Source organism: Mytilus trossulus, chromosome 1 (genome assembly GCF_036588685.1).
Source record: "Mytilus trossulus isolate FHL-02 chromosome 1, PNRI_Mtr1.1.1.hap1, whole genome shotgun sequence".
Lineage (NCBI taxonomy): Eukaryota > Metazoa > Mollusca > Bivalvia > Mytilida > Mytilidae > Mytilus > Mytilus trossulus.
The window spans coordinates 104623975-104647392 of record NC_086373.1 but is presented as its reverse complement, the minus strand read 5'-3'; the positions used below and the strand labels follow the sequence as shown (position 1 = coordinate 104647392).

The 23418-nt window shown below is 30.8% G+C and overlaps 1 protein-coding gene across 1 annotated transcript in view; it reads right to left on the bottom strand.

Annotated features, from left to right (window-relative positions):
- LOC134695306 (uncharacterized) overlaps window positions 1-23418 on the bottom strand; it is a 52974-nt gene that overhangs the window by 17419 nt on the left and 12137 nt on the right. The window contains exons 6-21 of the mRNA XM_063556533.1: window positions 23140-23228; window positions 21695-21783; window positions 21292-21326; window positions 20561-20703; window positions 19606-19658; window positions 18535-18580; window positions 17341-17442; window positions 16868-16937; window positions 15383-15540; window positions 14847-14909; window positions 12544-12745; window positions 10732-10926; window positions 10070-10166; window positions 9134-9191; window positions 4594-8331; window positions 3930-3976 (exon numbers count right to left, since the gene is read on the bottom strand). Of these exons, the coding sequence (XP_063412603.1) occupies window positions 3930-3976; window positions 4594-8331; window positions 9134-9191; window positions 10070-10166; window positions 10732-10926; window positions 12544-12745; window positions 14847-14909; window positions 15383-15540; window positions 16868-16937; window positions 17341-17442; window positions 18535-18580; window positions 19606-19658; window positions 20561-20703; window positions 21292-21326; window positions 21695-21783; window positions 23140-23228 (5185 nt within the window). The remainder of the gene's footprint in view (window positions 1-3929; window positions 3977-4593; window positions 8332-9133; window positions 9192-10069; window positions 10167-10731; window positions 10927-12543; window positions 12746-14846; window positions 14910-15382; window positions 15541-16867; window positions 16938-17340; window positions 17443-18534; window positions 18581-19605; window positions 19659-20560; window positions 20704-21291; window positions 21327-21694; window positions 21784-23139; window positions 23229-23418) is intronic.

Below are 23418 nucleotides of genomic sequence, written 5' to 3'. Positions count from 1 at the left end.
CTTTCCTTTTTTCTAAGGTACTCATAGATTTGATATGAAAATCTAAAAACTGGTAAATCAAAGTTATGAACTCTCATTTCTGAGAAATACACCAATCACAGTGACACCAATAGCAATGCTTTGTTGCATACAATTGATTGATGATAACTTGTGTACTAAAGCATAACAGATAATGATCCCCCCCCCCCATCTATTTTTAATTGGACTTCCTAAATTATTTGAAGTGGTAAGGGCTGATTTTGGCCTCAAATTTCAGGTTCATCTGATGAAAGATTTTGGACACTTCATACCTGTCAACCTGTGAGGATGAAAATGCAGGTCATGACCTGCATTGAAGAATCAAATCTCAGGTCATAACACATACAAACTTTTTCGAGCAGAATTTCAGTATTAATGGTACATTTTCTTAAAATGGAAATCAAAGATACCAAAACATCAATGCATGTTCACTTGGTTAAGTCATTTTAAATTCTATTAATTATTATTTTATTGCACTTTTAAAGATTTTTTATCAATTTGAATAACACAGTTTTAGGTTGTTTGAGATTATGAACCACTATAATTTATTATTCAAATGTAATTTTAAAAGGTTTGACACTACTGGCTATGTAGCTTTCAAACATACCATCTCTTAGGTTGAAATGAAATTAGACTAAGATAAAATATAGTAATACAGTTAAAGGAAGTATAAATGTAAAATATAATTTTCAACTATTTTTTAAAAATTGTATAAAGGTATAAAAATAATGTTAAGTTATTTTTCAATATGTATTTGAATTTTATATTTGAATTTTTAAAATCTTTTTCACCCATAAAACGTAAATATAAGGAATAATTTTGAATGGTGACAAATAAGGGGAAGTAAATCTTGGTTGAAATATTTTTGTAAAACCAATAGTGCAATTTATTTACGATGTAAAGCTAAGGTAATTGGTGTTAATTAACAGTGTGTTTGACACCAAAGCTGTCAAGTGAAGCCATGCACTTAATGGGTCATTTAATTTGACAGTTTACATAGCTAGATGAACTTTCTGTTCATGGAAGAATTACGAATTTACCGGTTCAATTTCAATTGAATATTACTTATGAAATCAATCTCAAGGCTAAGAAATACCGGTGAAATCGGGTCATTTTCGGAATTCCCGGGTTATTTCAATGACCCGGCGGGTGATCCGGGAGATCCCTCAGAATTGTGAAAATCTCACACCCGCAGAATACGGGTCAGTTGACAGCTATGACACTTTTAAGACACTTCAGTCAATATAAGTAGTTTATATGAAAGATTTGAACTGATTTAGTCATTAAAGATGCTCAAATTCAAGCTTAAATATGAAAAATGTTTTTGTCAAAAAAATAAGTTTTTACTCTCAACCTTTAAATATGTTAAGAATTATGTTATGTATTATCATCAAATACAACTTACATTTAAATAATAAGAATGAACACAAATGTGGCCATTTCCATTTAAGACGGAAACGGTCTAAAATTGTGAAGATTTCAGTAATTTAGCATGACTTAGGCCACGGTTTTTTAATTTGTTGATTTACGGATTTTCTCCATGAAAACGTCGGGTCGGTCGGTCGGGAAAAAAAAGAAAAAAAAAGATCTTTCAAGACAGAAAACTTATGCAAAATAAAAATATATTTCACCTTTCTAATAATATGTTTGTCATACTATTTTTTCATCGTTCTTAAATTTTAGTTTGATGAAATATTATTGCTCAGCTGTAAACATCGCATGACATTGTCTAATAATTTCCCGTAAAAAAAGGGGGGTACACTGACAAAGACAAAATTAAATCGTCATTTCACAAACAAGAAAAACAGATTCACGTCAGTTATTTGACTTAGCTTTTAATCAAAACTTGGTGAAAAATAATAAGCACGAAAACTGATAAAGAAAAAAAAGTAAAAACGTCGTACGTAAATAAGTTTCAACACACGTGTCAAAAATGTAATAGACTCGTCCACTGGAAAAACGAGAATATCAGGTTAAATAATCTGTTGTCATGCATTCCCGTTTTTTATCCAAATGGACGATATTTTTTTATTATCTGTAAAACAAGAAAATATCAAATGATTTGTTAAAATTCAGTATTTTAACTTGATGTCTTGAACTTCCACCTGTCCACATTTGGAAAAGTCTATTTATATGAGAACATACATCTTACGGACTGGTGACAAATAAGGGAAACGAACTTATTGTGTAATTGGTTTTAAACACAGGTTTCGTTCCGCAAAATTATTTGCGCAAACGACATTTCAAGGTCATTAATAATTGATTTGTCTATTTTTAGAAACGTAAACTGAAAGTTTCATTTTTCACAACAGAAAGTGTCATCACTTCTGTTAGTGATTAATGCATTTCATTTCATAAGAAAGGATATTTTAATTATTTTTCAGGGATAATGCATTTGTTGGGGTCGGCGAGAATAAAAAAAAAGCCTGAAAATTCGATTTTATTTTTATTTTGGAAATCGGCAAAATCGGGTCGGCGGATCCGTAAACCAACAAATTAAAAAATCCTGGCCTTAATGATGCTAGTACCCGATATGTGTGCAATTTATTGTAAAAAAAAACAGCCCATATTTGTGTAGCAGAAGTATTCTACTTTCCAATAAATAGATAAAAGTTTACATTTTAACAATTTTGTAAAAATGCTTTATTTAGTGGTCAAAAAGGGGTCTTACTGGACCTACTCCTTTAAGGGATGAAAGTGTTTTAATCTAACAATCTATTTGGCATAAAAACTAATGTACTTCTAAAATAGTTTGATAAGATCAATTTATAAATTTAAATAGGATTTCATTAGTAGTTTTTTGTACAATGAATGTTATAAAATTTCAAACTATGAGAACACAGGAAGTGGTTGCAGGGAAGAAGTAAACAAGAATGTGTCCAAAGTACACGGATGCCCCACTTGCACTATCCTTTTCCATGTTCCATGGACCATGAAATTGGGTAATAATCTAATTTGGCATTAAAATTAGAAAGATCATACTATAGGGAACATATGTACTAAGTTTCAAGTTGATTGGACTTCAGCTTCATCAAAAACTACCTTGACCAAAAACTTTAACCTAAAACTCCCACTTTCATTTTCTATGTTCAGTGGACCATGAAATTGGAGTCAAAAGTCTAATTTGGCTTTTAAATCAGAAAGATCATATCATAAGCAACAAGTGTACTAAGTTTCAAGTTGATTGGACTTCAGCTTCATCAAAGCTACCTTGACCAAAAACTTTAACCTGAACGGACGCACAGACAGACGAACGTACAGAGCCACAGACCAGAAAACATAATGCCCCTCTACTATCGTAGGTGGGGCATAAAAATGCTTACTTGCTAAAATTCAACCATATCAAAATCTAGACTAAATATAACATTATATGCTTCCATAGAAGCAAAAAAAATTGAATTAAGGACATTTACCATGTTCAGTGAGAGTTATAAAATTTACCATTAGCAAATAGGAAATGGCAGCAGGGAAGATGAAAATAAATTGTGGAAAATTTACCATGTTCAATAATAGTTATAAAAGTTATAAAATATGAAACCATCAGCAAATAGGAATTGGCTGCAGAAATTGCTTTCCTGTTACCTATGTAAAATTCAGAAAAAGACAATCTGATGAACAGCAACATTGCTTATCAATTTAAAGTCGCCAGTTCATGTCCTATGGACCTAAGGGAAAGGGCCTCCAAATAGTAGTCAAACTAACTTAAGCAGAACACTTAACAATTGTTGACACCACCATCGTAGTTTGAAAAGCAATACCTATGTCTTGCGTTCCTCAACTTTCGTCACAGGCTAGACAAAAACTCTTTTGATAGAAGAATGAAAACTTTTACTAAACTTTTCTTCCCCAGGTCTTTTGGACATAAGAATTGGAGGGAGTATCAGGAAAATTACAAAGTTAAAAACACTTACTTGTCAATTTCTTCATCAGAACAAACTTCTACTTTCTTTTTTCTACCCTAAATAGAAAAAAAATCACTCTGTACTTTTTGTAACAGCTTTTTATCTAAAATTTGTTTTAAATTTGTATTTGCAATCTTCAGTACTATGTAATAATAGTAGTAATAAATGTTTTGTTAAAACTAATGGTAATACTGACATGATTTTTATTCTATTTTTTTAATGTTAAATAACAAAGTACAACATGTTTCTTTGCATCATGGAGAAATTAATTGTAAAATACCGGGGCCTTTTATAGTTGACCATGCAGTATGGGCATTGCTCATTGTTGAAGGCTGTACAGTGACCTATAGTTGTTAAATATCTATGTCATTTCGGTCTCTTGTAGAGAGTTGTCTCATTGGCAATCATACCACATCTTCTTTTTTTATAGACATTTTTTTTGTTATTTTAATCAGGAGGGGTAGATTGTAGCAAGATCCCAAGTGTCTCAGTTGTAAAACATTATTTTTATATCAAATTTATAATCACTTGGACAAATCATACTACTAAAAGTTAATCAAATTCATTAGGTCACTTAAATTATGTGTAGTAGGGTTTTCTTTCCAAATAATGATATGATCATCAAGTTGGGCCTTTTTTCAGGAGGGATGCATCACAATGTACTTGGACTTACCTCCTTCTTTTTTCTTCTGCGGGGGTCTTTTAATTGGATATGCACAGGTGATTGTAAATCCAATGAGACAGCTGGTTCTTCACCTATGTCTATATCTTTAGGCATACTTGTACAATTTGACTTTAGTTTTGATTGTTGATTTAAAATATTTCCAATTCTGACTTCTTGTGAATCAGAGGAATCCTCTTTATCTAATTCCTGGGTTGCCTTACTCCTGTCATCTGAAGTCATGTTTGACAGGCGTTTTGATATTTTTTGAAGACTGGCTTCATCAAAAACTACAGACTGCAAATTTGTAGGGTCTAACTGATCAGAATCAATAGTCTCTTCAATATCTCCTGGATAAAATTCAACTTCTTTTTGCATCTTCCGTTGCTTCTTATTATCACATTCATCTTTGAATGAAACTGAGTTGTTGAGTTTATATTTCTTTGCATCTTTTTTTTCTTTGTATGGTTTTTGTTTATTATTATGACCTTTTGATCTCTTTTTTGGTGTTTTTGTCACTTCCACTTGGTATGTATCGATCTCATCATTAAATAATGGAAAATCAGGTGACAGCCCTTCCTCATTATAGACAATAGATTTGTTGTGTCTTTCTTTTTTCGTTTTTTTGTCTATCATACTTTCATCATTAAATAAGGTCAAGGGTGTAAGTTCTTCCTGCTCATACCGATTGGCACTTTTCTTTTTTGTCTTTTTACCTATATCATCCTGAAGTTTTAATTTTGACATTAGTTGTTTTGATTTTGCACTCTCTTTTTTCTGCTGAACTTTGCTTGATTTAAAACCTTTCTGTCTGTTGCATTCAGCCTCAAAGTCATAAGGATCAGAACCAGCATCTCCTTTTTCACATGGTAACAAAGTATCTGACTGGGAATAAGACATCAACAACAACAAACTTCTTTTGGAATTCTGGGACTTTTCAGTTTTATGATCATCTCGGGGACTTTCAAATCCAAAACAAGCAGAAGAATCTATTTTTTGGACTGTAGTTGAAGTGTAGTGTCGAATGTTCTTAGTCTGTGATAATGAATTTGAATGGAAAAACTTTCTATTTTGTGTTATTGCACAATCACTTTTTCTTTTGTTTGGCCCATACTGCTTAGGTTGATCAAACAAACTGACAGTCTTATCTTTATTTTCAAAGGTTGTACTTTGGTCTTTATTGTTTGGAGTATAACTTGTTATATCATCAGGAGATGGAGTATAACTTGTTATATTATCAGGAGTTAACTGTAATTGTTCACTAACTCTATCGCTATTTGAACTTTGTGTACTTGATATTTCATCTTCCGTATCCGAGACTTTGAATGCTTCCTTTAATTTTTCCTTGTTTCTTTTTCTAAGTGAATACTTTCCTATTTTACTCATTCTATCAGTTCTTGCCTTACCAGATATTGGCACTTTTCTATTGTTTACTGTATCTCGAACTTTTGTTAACTCCTTAGTATTTTCTATCAAAACGTGACTAGGAACAGGGATATCATCCTTTTCAACATCTACAGGTATTTTTTCCGCAACATAAAGCTTTGATATAGATGGTCTTTTTTTGCTTTTGTGTTTCCCATCATCATCACTGTTCTCTACATTGAATTCCCGACCTTCACAGATGTTAAAATCAAATTCCTCATCGTTGCTTGGTTTTCCCTTAGTTCTTTTCTTTGCTTTACCTTTTTCACCAACACTTTTTGCTTCAATTTCATTATTTGATGGAAGATCTACTGTTAAACTGTCAGGAATGGTTACTTCTAGAGTTTCATCATCCACATTTATTCCACTATCTCCAAAAGCAGTAAACTTTGGAAGTTTCTTACAAGTGAATTTGTATGATGAATTAGCTTTCAAGTCATTATCAGACTCATCATCTTCAACTATAATTTTGGGATCAATACTTTTCTTCCTATTCAACTTTTCCTTCTGAATGCCTTTCTTTTTCTGTTTATTTTGTTCCTTTTTCATTGTATCCTTCGTACCAATATCAGAACTATCATGACTATCTTTACTGCTTTTTTTCCTATTTTTGTTTCCCTTAGGTTCTTTTCCAGTCTTATTTACACTTTTTAATTTTAGTTTTTCTTGTTCTATTTTATTTACAACACATGGAACTACATCATCTTGATCACTGTACTCAAAGTCTGGACTTTCTGCTTTCTCTATTTGTTTATATTTTTTATTGCTATTACATACTACTTTGTATTTTTCAGGCATTACAAATTCAATTTGTTTTGGAAACTTGTTGTCATCTTCAATGACAAGTTCATAGTCATCATATTCTTCAAATTTGTTTAATACAGTATTATTTTTCACTGCTGTAGTACTCTCATGTATTTCTATATGTGTCACATTATCATCATCAAATTCTTGCATTTCTGGAAGGTTAGATGTTTCTTCTTTCTTATTTTTTGCCTGCTTTTTAATGTCTGGGGCAGAAAGAGGAAGTTCCTCATTCCAGGAAGAATGAAGCTGTTCTGCAGTTACAGAATTCTCCGGAAATGAATTACCTTCAGATGTGACACATGTTAGGTCGTCACTAGATTTATTGTGTCTCAATTTTGATGAACTTGTTTCAAGATCTTTATCTAATTCTGGCTCTTTTCCAATCAAACATTTGATACTTTTATTATTGCTTGAAGCTTTCTCTCCAATTTTGCTCTCAATTATTTCTTCATAATGCTTATTATTTTTCTTTTCCAGACAATCTTCTAAATCAACACTTACAAAAGAGTTTGTTGCATGCTCGAAAGCTTCACTAAGTCCATCTTTTGATTCAACCTTTCTTGTCTTTTTATTGAGTTTAGAAGATGCGTTTGGTTCTTTTCCCCCTTTTTTAGTGCCTTTGGTTTTAGAAGTTACAATTTCTATAACATTAACATCAATGTTCTCTTTTCCAGAATTTGAATAAAAGTCACAATCTGATTCATCTCTTTGTTCAGGCTTATCTTTCAACAACTTATGCTCATTACTATTTTTTTGTTTTTTCTGGCATTTTCCTTTATTTTTTGTCGATTTCTTTTTTGGTTCTGGAAAAGATTCCTGGACTTGAATGTCATCATTAAAATCAAAATTACGCTCTGCATCATCAATATCAATGTTTATATAAACAGGCTTTGGTGATACAAGATTATATCCATTGTCTTTAGTAACACCATTTTTGGTACTTTTGTGTTTTCCTTTTTTTGCATCATAGTCATTATCAGCCATTTCTAATTTCATTTTATTTTCAGCAGCTCTACATTTTCCATTGATTTTACTTTTTTTATTCTGTCCTATAGAAATATTTGTTTCTATATTGGAAAACTTCTTTTCACACTGTTCAAGTTTAAGCATTTTCTCTTTATCATTATTTGTAAGTATTTTCCGACTTTCTTCTTTTTGAAGAACAGAATTTTTTGTTTTATTTTTTGTGGATCTTTTCTGTGCTTCATGAAAAGATTCTAGAACTTGGAAATCATCAGTATCATCTATATGCAATTCTTCATTATTCATAACTTGGTTAATGGTGTCATACTCTTGTGAAAGCAGATTACAATACTCTTCTTTTGAGTTGGTTGTTTTCGAAGTTCTACTTCTTCCTGTCTTTTCTGGTTTAGATCCAGAAAGATTATTACCTTGTTTTAATTCCTTTTGTGTTTCTCTCTTGGTATTTTGTTTATTAATATGTTCATCAGAATTAAGACTTGTTTCTTCATCATTTGCAGTGTGTACTTCAATTATTTCATTTGAGGAGGGTGGATACTGAAAAGAGAATTACGTACATAAGATGCATAATGGCATAAAGTGAAAAAAATAATATTCTGACTTTTTCTTCACTGTTAATAAATAATATAATTTAATAAAATTTGTTTAATTCAAATAGTATGCAATCATGCTCAAATCAGGAGCCTGTAGTTGAGTAATTGCAAGTTATTGTCTGTTACATTTGTTTTTCGTAAATTGATTTGTTATCAATAGGCTGTGAGCCATCTCAATTGAACAGTTTTTTAGTTTTTTATGTCATGCCTTTTGTAGCCAACTATACGGTGTGCAGTTTTCTCATTGTTTAACACTGCACAGTTGCCTATAATTGCTTAAATTCACTTAATTTGGACTTTGGTAGATAGTTGTCTCAAAAGCAATCATACAACATCTCCTTATTTCTGTTTAAACTATCTTAAATGTAATATAGTAAATTTTTCTTTTATCGTTTAAATGAAATGCTTGCATTCAATTTTCTACTAATTAGGGAATTGAATTAAATATTATCGAATAGCAAAGTTTCTAAAATTAAAATCAATTACATGGAAAGCTTCAGGTACATTTTTACATTTCTTGTAACACCCATATAAGAATAAGAGAAAGTGTCAGCAGGATGTAGTTTCATGTTTATGGTTCACTATGGAGAACTGCCTTAACCAACACTTTTAATGTTGGTGCAGTACAGACCAACACTCAAATTGGAAACAAAATGCTATCCTATCATCCTAACATGGGCAAAATTAAGTAATCGTTCCAGTTTTTTTCTTTTGTAAAGTATATTACACTTAAAAACTTTCAATACCTTTTCTTCATCTTCTTCTTCTACTGGTTGAACAGACATTTCTATCCTTGAATCAACACTACAATAAGTAAGCAATTATGTAAGTAATCATAAATTCTGTTTAAAAACCATGAACAAGTAACAATAAAATGAACATGAACTCTCTTGATTTTTTTTTGTTGAGCAAATATCTAATACATAATTAGGACCAACACTTCTAATACATAGGTTTAAGGGGTACTGTGCAACCAATATTTGGAAAGAATTTATGAACAAGAATTTCAAATCATAATTAATACATGAAATAAACATTGTACAGGCCCACATAATAATATCTCTAAATGTTTGTATCATTCAAAGTACAATTTGGGGTAAAGTTCACCTTAAAACATTCGTACAAATATAGATTACATATAACAGGTGTTTAGGTATGGCAAATATGACAATAAATTGAAAAGAACCCAAAAATTAAGGCATGTTTAGCTTCAACTAATTCTATGTTGTTTAGTTTATGAAAGGATAGTGATGGAAATAAGATTGAAGCAATCTCTTTCTCAGTTTTTACAGTAATTTGTTAATATATTGTAACAGTATAAAATTTATTGATCCTACCATGAAAAACAAATTGAGCAGATTGAAACATGTTGAGTATATTTGAAATAAGTTATCAAAGTTTGAAAATGTAAGGTGCATATTCAAATTTTAAATTTAAGATTTCTTACTACTGTAGAAACATTAATTTTCATGGCTTTGTCTCTATATAAGATTTCATGGGGATTTACTTCGTGGCTTCAAATAAATAGAAGTGAATTTTATATGCAGGTAGATTTGCGTTGGGGTTTTAATTTCTTCGATATATTCTTTCCATGAAAATTTCTGCTTTTACAGAAAATGCACATTAAAATTCAGCTGATCATCAGACTCGCTAGTTAAGTGCAAATATAACGTCTTACTTACTCCTGAGATGCCTCTAAGCTTACAGATTTTCCATCTTCCACAGGACAAGAATCTGGAATACTTTCAACATCAACACTGGAGGACTGGATAGGAAGTTCTGAAATTTTATCATAGATTGTTAAACAGTTATACATATGATACAAAAAAAAAACATCTTCTAACAGTCCAGAATGTTGCGGATGAATGGACAGACAAACGAATGAAGACGGACGGTCAAACAAATGAACAGACGGACGGACACACAGACCAGAAATTATAATGCCCTTAAATGGGACATAAAAACATTCAACAATTCCATATTGAACAACTACAATATATGTGCAAACAAGTGCCAAAGACTGCAAAAGTAGTAAAAAATAATCCTCAAAACTTAATTTCACAAAATTGATACTCATTTATTCCCATATGAAACCAGCATCAACATACTATAACCAAGGTTTGCACTTTGTACAAACTGGCACTTGAGGTTTAAAATATGGTTGCTCATCCTAATTTCACATCTAATTAAAACTCATCTAATGTAAATTACATTTTTCAATTTCAAATTAAAGAGGAACAAACGATTGCATACTTATTTTCAATTGAGAATATTTCTTTATTCATAGTTTATGTACACTATGCATTATAACACTCTCTGAACCTGTATTTAATTCTGTATGTACCTGGAAGAGAAGCCTTTCTGTTATTTGATGCTAGAGTTTTGTCATCTTTCAACTCAACATTCGTTCTTTTGTCAACCTCTGCTGTTGATACTATTGATGTTTTCTTTTTAGACTTTGATGGGGGTGTTACAGTTACTACTGGCGTCTTTACTCTTTGCTTTGGTTTGTTAACAGGAACTGTAGGAGTCTGGAATACTAGATTATATATAAATGTAGCAATAAAAACAAGAGGCTCTCAAGAGCCTGAATCGCTCAACTTAATTTTTTTGGTTAAATCTCTCATCAATGATTATTTTGGCTTTTCAATTTATTTAAATGTTCTTTGAATCGTCCTATTTTCTTCAAAAGCAAAAATAATAAACCATTTTCTCCTATGATCTATTTTAGCCATAGGAGCTATGTTTCTTGACATACAAGGAAATAAAATATAAAATTTATACTAGATACTCTGAAACTCATTTAGCCTAAGCTTGGCTGAAATTGATACAGCAGTTTCAAAGGAGACGATTTTTTAAAGTAAGTCAACATGATGAACAAATTGTGAAAAAGTCTTTAAAGGGCAATAACTCCTTAAGGGGTCAATTGACAATTTTGGTCAAGTTGACTTATTTGTAGATCTTACTTTGCTTAACATTTTTGCTATTAACAGTTTATCTGTATCTATAATAATATTCAAGATAAATAACCAAAAACTGCAAAATTTCTTTAAAATCATCAATTCAGCGGCATTATACCTGAAAAACCAGTTACCCAATTCGGCTGAAAATTTCAGGACAGGTAGACCTTGACCTAATAAATACTTTAACTTCTTGTCTTATTTGCTCTAAATGCTGGAGTTTTTGAGATATAAGCCAAAAAATGCATTTTACCCTGTGTTCTATTTTTAGCCATGACGGCCATGTTTTTTGACGAAATAGAAAATAAAACACAAACTTTATTTTATACACCCTACTGATCATTCAGTTGAAGTTTGGTTGAGTAGTTTTAGAGGAGAAGATTTTTTAAAGTTAGCAAATATGATGAACAAATTGTGAACAATTGTCATTAAAGGACAATAACCCCTTAAGGGGTCAATTGACAATTTTGGTCACATAACTTATCTGTAGATCTTACTTTGCTGATCATTTTTGCTGTTTACTGTTTATCTTTATCTATAATAATATTCAAGATAATGACCAAAAACTGCAAAATTTCCTTAAAATTACCAATTAAGTGGCAGCAACCCATTGTTAGCAACCCAACAATGGGTTGTTTGATCCATGTCAGATTTGCTCTAAATGCTTTCGTTTTTGAGATATAAGCCAAAACTGCATTTGACCCCTATGTTCTATTTTTAGCAATGGCGACCATGTTTGTTGATAGATCAAAACTTCGGATACAATTTATAAACTAAATACCCTAAGGAACATTCATTTAAAGTTTGGAAGTATTTGGCCTAGAAGTTTCAGAGGAGAAGATTCTTGAAATAGTTTACGACGACGACGACAGACAACGACGGACGCCAAGTGATGGCATAAGCTTACTTGGCCCGAACTAAAAAATACTCAGTACTCCCATATTGGTACTACAAATTACTGAATTTACATGAAAATGATTATGGTTTTATGAACAGGTACAACGAGAAATGGAGAAACTCAGAACCCCTTACAATTTGGTGATTCAGCCTTACCTATCTATTTACAGTGTTTCTGTCTAAAAATCTAAATTTAATATTGATGATGACAATGCTGCTACATTCTAACAATAATATTTTCTTTATGAAATTAGTGCATAAAATTCATTGAAAATAGTAAAATGAAAATCTGTATGTACCTTTCTCTTCTTTAGATTTACTGGTATATGCAGATGGAGTTTTAGTAAAGTTGATTCTTATGGCAGATACTGGTTCTGATATTTTAGAAGAAATTGAACCAGTAGGAGATAGCAAGATAGGCATAGAAACATCAGGAACAGATACTTTTCTTCTATAGACTGAAGAAACTGGTGTACAAGGTATCTCTTCATCTTGTAATTCCTGTAAAGAAAGAATGTAATTGTAAAAATCTGATTAAGTCTAACTTTTATCCCATTTGATTATTAAACACAATACTTATTGTCAATAAAAACAAGTTAAACATTGAAATTTACATCATTTGATCCAGTAAAATTACTTGAGATATCATAAGCTTCAAACACACCTTTGATAAGCAAGGACGTTAATTTCTACAGGAAAACAAATCTCCAATATATGTAGGATTTCCAGGATTTCCAGGATCCGTATTCATGTTTTGGCAGCAGAGCTTACTAGCTTAAAGTAAGTGGTGTTTCTATGTTGAAAAATGTGATGTCCTTGTTTCACAAAGACATTTGAAGCCGATTGTTTTAATAACTGTAACATCGACCTAGATATTAACCTAGATAATTATTATCAATATGGATAAATTACCTGTTTATTAGTTGAAGTCTTTAGAAAATGCATGTAGTATATTTGACAATATAACATTCACAATACACGGGGATGAAAGTAAAGCACGAATATCAATAATGTTCGGACAAAGTGATAATAAACAAAGTAAACGACAATCAAAATCTACGGAACATCGAAATAACAAAAGAATGGCTGAATATATTCAAAAGTTGCAAAAGTAGATGAAAGTCCAGATAGAAATAAAAGTATTTCACAAGAAACTGTCAATATCAAAGATGATCAATTAATGGAAAATGAAACCGCAATTCTACGGAGCGCAAACACAAACACTATAGTAGAGAATGGCGAGCTTAAATTACAGGAAAAGAATGTACTTTTTTCAAACATACATTGCAAAAAATTTGAATTCGAAGATTTAAACAAAGTTACAAAACAACCAGAAATAAGTGAGCATCAATTAGTCGAAACTATGAAAACAGATGATAACGATACCACAATATCAACTCGAAATGAAAATCCAGAGCAGTCAGAAGAATCTGATAAAAATGATGATGGTGATGATGTTGCTGATGATGACGATGATGATGATGACAACGAAGAGGACGAGGAAGACGACGACGATAATGATGATGATGATGATGACTACGACGATAATGATGATAAAATTGCAGTTAAAATCGACGATATCCTTTCAAAACCGGTGATAAAGAAAAGTAGACTGTTCTCTGATAAATTGATCGCGAAATTGAAAGGAACAGGGAACATTATAAAATAATATTTGAGGATCTGATGAAGTAGAACAAGTGAATCCAAATGATGTTGATTATCAAATATATAAGAAAAATGTAGAACATGACTTTATGGACGTAAGAACTTATGGATTTCGTCCGGTTGATACTAACGATAAACTTTTGTTGATGGCAAAATTTGCTTTTGACAAAAAACTGTTCGTTTAGATAAATTTTAAATTTTAAACATTAATTTCCATGATTTCGAATAACTTTCTTTTCTGTAATTTTCAACTAACAAGTCTTTCAGTAAACAGCTGGCAATGTCAAAATAAAGTTGATACGTATATATTCAATATTTGTTATCATGCTATAATAACCATTGTGACTGAGAGCGATGTTGTGAAATATAAATACGATTGACTGTTGTTGTTTTGAGATAGTTTTATCAAATTTCTTTTAAATTTTAAGATAAGAAGAAAAAAAAAGTCTTAATGATAATGATGTAATGTGTGCGAGTATGCATGTGTGTAGTGTTGTATGGACTATCTTCATAATATTGAAAATATGATATGTATAACGGGTGTATAGTATGTATAGATATGTAGTATGATGACTAAAATTTAAAAAAAGAAAAAAAAGTTTCATTAAATACTGATTAACTTTATAAAAAAAAAAAAAAAAAAAAAAAAAAAGAGATATCATAACCTGGGTGTAAGCTTGTCCCAATAAAAAATGAAAGTCATGTTAATCACTGGTGAAAATATTTCAAGGGTTGTGTTCTATTTCAAAACATATTTATTATTCCATTGAGTATGAATATTTTCAGATTTTCCCATTAGTTGAAGCTACCAATACGCAATATTTACCTGCTGACCAACATAGATGACATAATCTCTTAACATTTATTTCATATGAATGAATACGCCCCCCTCTCATGCTATCTTTCAGTTCTAACTATATCTAAAAAAAAAATATACCTGACTACTTTCATCTTTGTTTATAACAAGTGGTGTAGAAGCAGACGAAACTTTCTGGATAGTCTGAAAATGGAAATAATTGAGTATGGAAAATGGTTTATTTTATGAACAATAAGCATACAAGTTTATTGGTTCAAATGTTTAGAATAATGCATGGCAACTCTGATTAAAGTGCATAAACTATGAATCAAATTCATTTGCAGTTATAAAGTTTTCAATTTACATTATAGTCAATTCTGCTAAAAACAATTTCACCAATCATTCTTTTATTTATAATTAAAAATCTTGAAGTTATTCCTATCAGCAAATGCTGAATGCATTGAGGAATCTAGCAACTTAAAAAAATAACTCAATTATGACTTTATTTACAAATCTTCAGTTTAAGAATCAAGACTTTTTTGCAGAAGTACAATGCAAAACTTTCATAACTAACTGTATGCATGCAGAAACCTAAACAGGTAGATGTAGCTAAGTTGCGAAGTTTACAGAAGTTATAATGTGCTAGACTTAAAAATACTTTATCATCTTATAATTACCCTGTCTGATCCAAATGTTGATTCCAGGGCATTTTCTACATGACAGTCAGCATCAAACTGTAATCTAACACTCCTTCCACTCACATCCTGTTGACTAGGATATATATCTGATACCATCTTGGAGAACAAAATGTTCACAACTTTCACTTCCTTTATTTCTAAAAAAAAGTTAGTATTGAGCATATTTAAAATTAAGGTTTAACTTTTGGAACTCTTTGTCTCTCCTGTCCCTTCTACTGTAAATATTAGTCTAATAGAGAGGGCCAAATAAATAAGTCCATTTAAAAATAATTTGCAGAGATGAATTTAAATAAACAGCTGCGCCATGAGTGCATGATACGCCCAACGTCTTGTGTGCAAGTTTTATGCAATAACCATGAATAGTTTCTGAGGAAGTTTAAAGCAATAACCATATATTGTTTTTGAGACATGGCAGAACATGTGAAACCCCCAAACCTGGTTTTTTTTTTACAAAAAAAACTAAATATCATTAAAATAAAATTTTGAATCAACAACAAAAATTATACAGATCTTAAGATTAATATAACAAAGGAGTGTTTTAAGTTTTAAGCAATAATCATAAATCGTTTTTGAGATACGGCACATGTAAAATAAACCTCCTCCTTTTTTACAAAAAAGACTCAATAACTCAAAAATGAAATTTTGAATCATCACCAAAAAGTATACAGATCTTTAGATTAATGTAAAAAAGACGGGTAAAGTTTTAAGCAATAATCAAAAATTATTTTTGAGATATGTTTTTTTTACAAAATACTAAATATGAATCATCACCAAAAAGTATACTGATATTAAGATTAAAATAACTAAGAAGTGTTTAACGTTTTAAGCCATAATCAAGAATGGTTTTTGAGATACGGTTCAACATGTGAAAAAAACACCCCACTGTTTTAGTTACAAAGTGCCGTAAGGCAAAAAGTTAAAATCTTATTTTCACAAAAAAGTATGCAGATCATTTGACCATCATAAGAAACAACTTTATTAGGTTTCATGAAATTCTGATAAGTCGTTCTCAAGTTAGGGTGCAACATGTTTACGCCAGACAGACAACTGACATTTGTATACCATAATACGTCCTTTCAAAATTTTGACGGTCGTATAAAAACAACAGCATTTTATTGCTCAGGGTGCCATCACTTTATTATGAAAAACCTGTAAAAGTTTCTTGAACTACGATAAAGATTGGAAAAAGGTTATTAATGTTTAAAACAATTTTAACCATATTCTGTTTTAAAATGTTAAAAAAAAAAGTTAATTAAAAACATCTTTTTGATCTCAATTTTGTACTTAACTATCAGCTACGGACAAAGTTTGAAGAATTTCCTTGATTGTTTTCTCTAAATAAAGTAGCAAATCAAGGAATTTTCTTTTACCTAGACAATTTTGAATTATCCAGGTTTCCCCAAACTTATTATGATATTGTATAAAGGAATCCTGATGTTTATGTTTCCAATTACTCAAACTTACTTTTGACATTAAATGATTGTACATCATCCTTCCAAACTGTCAACGTCTCCCACATATCCTCACTTGACATCTGAACTCAAAGATATCAATAATAAATAAAAGATGTTTTGCCAGAACATACTACAATTACATGTAAAATCCAGAAAGTGATATTATAAAAACGCAATTTAGAAATGCACAATTTTAATCCTTATATTATGCCAAATTTCAGCCATGGGATAAGAATATTTGCTCATTACTAAATGGGTTTCCACTTTGGACCATTTTTATTATCAATTCATCTAAAATGTTCCTTTATAATCAAATTCAGATGACATTCTTAATTACAGTGTCTGAGCTGCGGTCTGAGCAAACAACTAAACACAGTTTTTGCAAAGACATTTTGACTCTTGATTTGCATGCTATATTATTTCAACTCCTACAAATCTCTTTTTCAACATTGCCTTACTTGTTTCCTCCAAAATATTTCTTACCTCTGAACTATTGTAAGATCCACAGAAGACAGTAAGTCTCTCACTGCCAGCATTAAAGTCTACCCAGAATGTCTCATAATTTGGATCATCAGGCTTGTGTAACTACAACAACAATTCCCTCATAAAATTAGGTCTCAGCAATGTTTTATACAAAGAATGACAACAGGTAATTGATTGACAAGAAATAGTCCCTAATGTATATACATTATTTATTAACAGATTACCTCCACATCAGTAAAGTAAGAGAACAGAAATGACAGATTTAAGCATTTTTATTTTTACTTTATAAAGGGGCATAACTCCAGAACAGTAAAACTGATGTCAAAATTGTAGTTGTAACCTACAGACGATAATCAAATGAGTCCTTAACTATGTCACAACGTAGTTAATTTATAGTATACCTTCATGGAGAAACTGCGTGGTTATAAATCCAGATATTGGGATATAAACCTTTGATATAGATTTCATAAAAATCTTGCAAGAATTGTACACATGTAAATGCATATTAAATCCTTGTTTATATGTTAAACATATGTCATTCTTGATGCTACATATATATACAGGTACATGTTTAAAACTTAATTAGCATGTTTCCCCTCAATAAAAAAATTCACAACTGATTAATTGTCCAACAATAATCATTTGATTCATTTCTGAACTATTTCCCTTCTTAATTGACCACGATTTAATAATATGATTAACAAATTTTGTTCTAGTAGTTATTAACTTCATCAGAAAATCCTTAATGGTGGTGTTACAAAGGAGGTTTTAGAGCCTGAGTTGTTCAACTGGTATTTCATGCAAAAATACATGCAATGTAATATGAATACTTCTGTTCTTTTCATAGGGAATCACTGTTTAAGTTTAATCAACATTAAATGTAAGAGGTAAGACTAAGTCTTTTCTATATCATCATTAAATGAACTTGATCAATAATCTCTGATATAATAAAAATGTATCTTCTCCATGGTATCAACTTTTGTGACAGTTGAATGCACGAAGTTATCCTTCATCATTCATTCAAAATATTAAAGATGTACACATCTGCTGTTGTGTTTTTTTTATTTGGTCGGGTTGTTGTCTCTTTGACACATTCCCCATTTCCATTCTCAATTTTACAAACTAATATTTTAAGAGATACAGATGCTTGTTTCTTTTCAATCTTTAGTCTATGTCTATTAATCAAATATATACCTCTTTATCTCCAAGCCAAGCTTTGTTGCATGGTACTGAAAACACTCTTAAAAAGAAATATACAATGGTTGATTATACACCTTATTGCTGTTTGTCCCTATTACTAAACAAATCACTACACAATATATGATGCCATAATGGGAAAGTGATTGTTGTAGGAAGCGAATAGTTCAAGCGGGACAGATTTTAGGGTCAGCTGGAAATAGCAATAAGGTGTATTAATACAGACAAATCAATGAACCTGAAAAGTTCTTAGTATAACCAATGCATGTACCTATTGAAGAAACAATTTTGTTTTCAATTGATTGAAGAAATGTGAGTTGCTACACCCTCTTGAATCTAAATTTTTGTTTCAGTGGATGCCAAGATGACCATAGAACAATTATTTCTGAAAAAAAGAATATTTACAATAGTTCTTCAAATAATCCTCCTGATATGGCTCCAAACAATTTTCGATACAGACTATCAGTTTAGTTTGTTCATAAGTTGTACATTTACACCCACTCACTAACATGTTTAAAATTCTGTATGTGCCTGTCCCAAGTCAGGGGCCTGTAATTCAGTTTTGTTTCTGCATATCAAATTAGTTTTTCTTTCATTATTTTTTTTTGTATATAAATCAGGCTGTAAGTTTTCTAGTTTTACAGCTAATTTCCTAATGCATGTAAAGCAAAACTTTGGTTGACTTGCTTGCTTTGCTTGTATAATTGTTTATACAAGCTTTGTAAATAAGATTGACATCTTTAAACAATATATATATAGGCATAGTTTAACCTGTATATATAATATTTGAATTTAGTTGGGTGTTATCCCAATGATTATACAATATAAAAACAAAGCAAGCAAGCTAACTTAAGTCTTGCTCTACATGCTTTAGAATATTAGCTGTAAAATTATTTTACATTTGTCATATCAGGAACTTTTATAAAGGACTATGCAGCATGAGTTTAAATTATTGTTGCAGGCTGTACAGAGACCTCTAGTTGTTACTTTCTGTGTCATGTTGTCTTTTATGGAGAGTTGTCTCATTGGCAATCATACCACATCATCTTTTTTAATATACTTTTATACCTATTGCTTTTCTTCAATGAAGCATTCAACTTGTTTAAAAATATTCTGCAATCCTACAAAATTGAAATAAGAAATTATCATTATCTGTAGTACACATTATAATGATGATCATAAATAATTATAGGAAATCAATAATTGATTATTTTAGAAAAAATCTTAAAGATAACAAACAGTGAGAATTATCAGCAAAACACATGAATGCCATAAAACTGACATAATAAGGTGCATTCCTTATTTCTTGTGTTATGTTTTTTTATAAACAACTCCTCACATATTGTCATGAAATGGAAGTACCCTCATAACATAAGTCCCCAGTGAAATAATTATTCTGTAATGGTATTTCCACTGGAACAAATATAACAGAATTTATTCCTTACAGAATCAAGATTATAGAACATTTGTTCCACCAGGTATTATGACATTGTTTATAACAAAGTTTTAGTGGAACTTTTGTTAGGCAGAATAAAATAATTTTACAACTTTAATATTTGTTTGGAATTTGAATAAATTCAATATGTCCTATTCACAAGTATGTAAAAATATGCAGTAACCTCTGGCTTTTGAAAGTCGTGTATGATTTTTAATTATAGTTAATTTTTATGTTATGGAATTTAGTGTGTCGTTCATTTTTACTGAACTAGTACACAGTTTTGTTTAGGGACTAACTGAAGACTACCTCAGTGTGTGGAAGTTTTCGCTGTGTTGAAGAGCCGTTGGTGGCCATCGGCTGTATTCTGCTCTTTGGTTGGGTTTTCGTCTCTTTGACACACTTCCAATTCTCTTTTTCTATTTTTCTTATTGTTATTTTTTGTAGAAAACTCATTTATTGTATCTTTGGACCACAAACCTTTTGTACATTTTCATATATTTTTTTAGTGTATATTCAGATGGTTGATAATCTTCAAAATAAAACAAGACTCACAATCATCTGTAATACAAAATGTATCGAACTTACAGTTTCGAATTCATTGTCTCTAATGGCAAGAAAGTCTTTTCTTCTTGCTTGGTTTTTGAAAACTGTAGATATTGTCTGGTCTCGCACCTTTTTTGGTATAATTCTAAATAAGCACTCAGATATACAAACTTGAAATTCATAATCTTAAATGAAAGAGAAAGCACAAGTCAATACAAATTTGAATTCATGTCAGACATTTCAGTTGTATATAATGTATATATTTGGTATTAAATTTTAGCATAAATCAGGCTATTGTTTTTTTTCCTTTGAATGAAGTACACTTTGTTAAGCCAGGACATTTTTATACCTTACAAATACTTTAACAATTGTACAACATCTCCTTTCAACCTGTTTTGACCACAGCTTCATACTGTGATAAACTACTTTTAAACCAAACTTTATCTTGACTGCAAAATCTGGGTTAAAACTTTGCATTTACTTTTAAAATGCTTACATTATAAACATTATTTCTTGAAGATTCCAAGTTAATAAGACTTTCTCTTCATGACAAAAGATATTCTACCAGAAAAGTGATGGACTAACTATAACTGTAAGTGGGCCATAACAACCTCAACTTAAATACCATTCTAGGTCAATTATGACAACATATCTTTTCCTACATTTCCATTTCAATACTGTAATTTTCAAAACTATGTTTACAAAATTATGATTTAATCAATATATACCAAAACCCTTTAAAACAGTTCATTCAATTAACGTATAACACGTACCTCCAATTTCATTCAGCAAGGTTGATAACTTCTTACTGAAAGACAAGAAAACAATAGTATAAAACTAAAGCATCACAAGAAGAAGTTGAATATGTTATGTTAAGCATACCTCAAAGTATAAAAAATCCCAGGAAGTTGGTTCTGACAGATAGAAAGCACTCATCAGATACATATAATACTAGGAGTACCTATTTCGTTTTTATTGTGAATTCGTTCTTTTCCAAATTGTGATGAAATAATTGCCTCTGTATAAATGTTATTTAGTAAACACAAATGAAAAAGTTTTACTATATTGATAGTTACATTTTTTATTTATCGTTTTGTTAATTTTGTTTGCCTTCCATTTTTTCTGAAATTCTAGTAATTTAAAGATATTTCTATTGAATAATCAAAACAAACTTACAGACTAGGTTTAACAAACTGACTAGATAGTAGAGCTTCTTTAACACTGCATGGTGCATCTTCCAATAAAACATTCAATGACCTGAGAATCTAGATGAAGCAGAAGAAATGACATGCTGTGATAAAAAAGGAAGAATTACACTTAAAATGTTTGTAGAACAAGCTGGAACCAAAGCCAATCAAACAATTATTTTATTTGTTCAAGTTGAAATACCATTCTATTTGGAAAAAAACATTAGATATATTGATATGATTGTTGTAATAATAACCATACTAGAATTGCACACCTAGTTGGTTGCAAAGTGATGTGCAGTAACATGTTATCTGTAGTATGTATTCCATTCATTAAATGTTCAGATGTTCTCAACTCGTACATTTTCATTTTGTCAAGGAACAGTAAGAGAAAGGGGGAAAGATACTTTATTTAATGCAAGTTTCGTAAGTCAGTTAATTACTCAATAATAGGTCAATAACTCCCAAAAAAACAGAACCATCATGTTGAAATTTTCTAAATACTGGACCAGGACTGAAAAGTAATGATAAAAATCTGCAATTTACAAAATTGAAAGGCGATGATAGGGAATCCATAACTATTCTACTTTGACCGTAATAGCATAGTTTTTATCGCAAAATCGTAATGGTTGGCATCTAAGCCTTGACCAAAATTTTAACCTAAAGCGGGGAGAATGAATGAACAGATGCACAGACCAGAAAACATAATGCCCATAAATGGGACATAAAAACTGTTAGTTGCAGTATAACAGAATGGGGTAAATGTAAATTCAAGATTTTTTTTTCTTGTTATTGAATAAAATCTTTCTTTTGTCATGACAAATTCCAACAAAACATATTTAGAAACGCACAATTAATCATTAATCACATTGATTGATTGATTGTTGGTTGCTTAGCGACCAGTGGCAAATATTTCATGCATATTCAGACGAGAACAAGTTTACAATAAATACAATAGGTAGGTTGATACAAAAGAGGCCATATGGGATGATGGTATGAGAAATTTGGACTGCCACCGGAAAAGGAGGGTATATTGGATAGGGACAGAAATTTTGCCTTGCAACAGGTCACCTACCTCAAAGAGTTGTTGCAAGGGTTCTTAACGTGCAAAGAGCGTAGCACTCTCTTTACAAGAGGCATCGGATTTAACGTCCCCCTTCTGACTGGACGTGACTGCGAACTTGATACATCCCGCACAGCCAAACGGACGCCCTACTTCGGCAATCGTTTTACTGCCTGTCGGGAGAAGACCAAGTGACCATATTTCTATACCCCAGTCACCCTTGGGGATTAATCACTTTGAAAAACTAAGGCTTTTCTCTATTCATGCATTCCTTACACAATAAAACTGATTATTCTTCTTTGAATTCTTAATTTTGTGGTTTACTGTGACCCATAATTTGATCCATCATGAATATAAATGAACATACTTACTTCTAATCTATGTCTAAAGTCTGCTGCTTCATTTTCTAGAAGTGAATCTAAATAGAGTTGACAAAATTTCTGCACAAGTGAAGATTTGGCTACAAATAAACATATAAAATACACTGTAATAATTATTATAACTCTTGCCCCTGTACTCTTTAAATACAACACTTTAAGGTAGCTTAATTGTATACCACCATTAAATATTTTGTATTGTAATATAGAAGCACACAACCAGTCTAGTTCTTAGCTTAAATCTGCAAATTTTAAGACAGAATGCCAATTTAA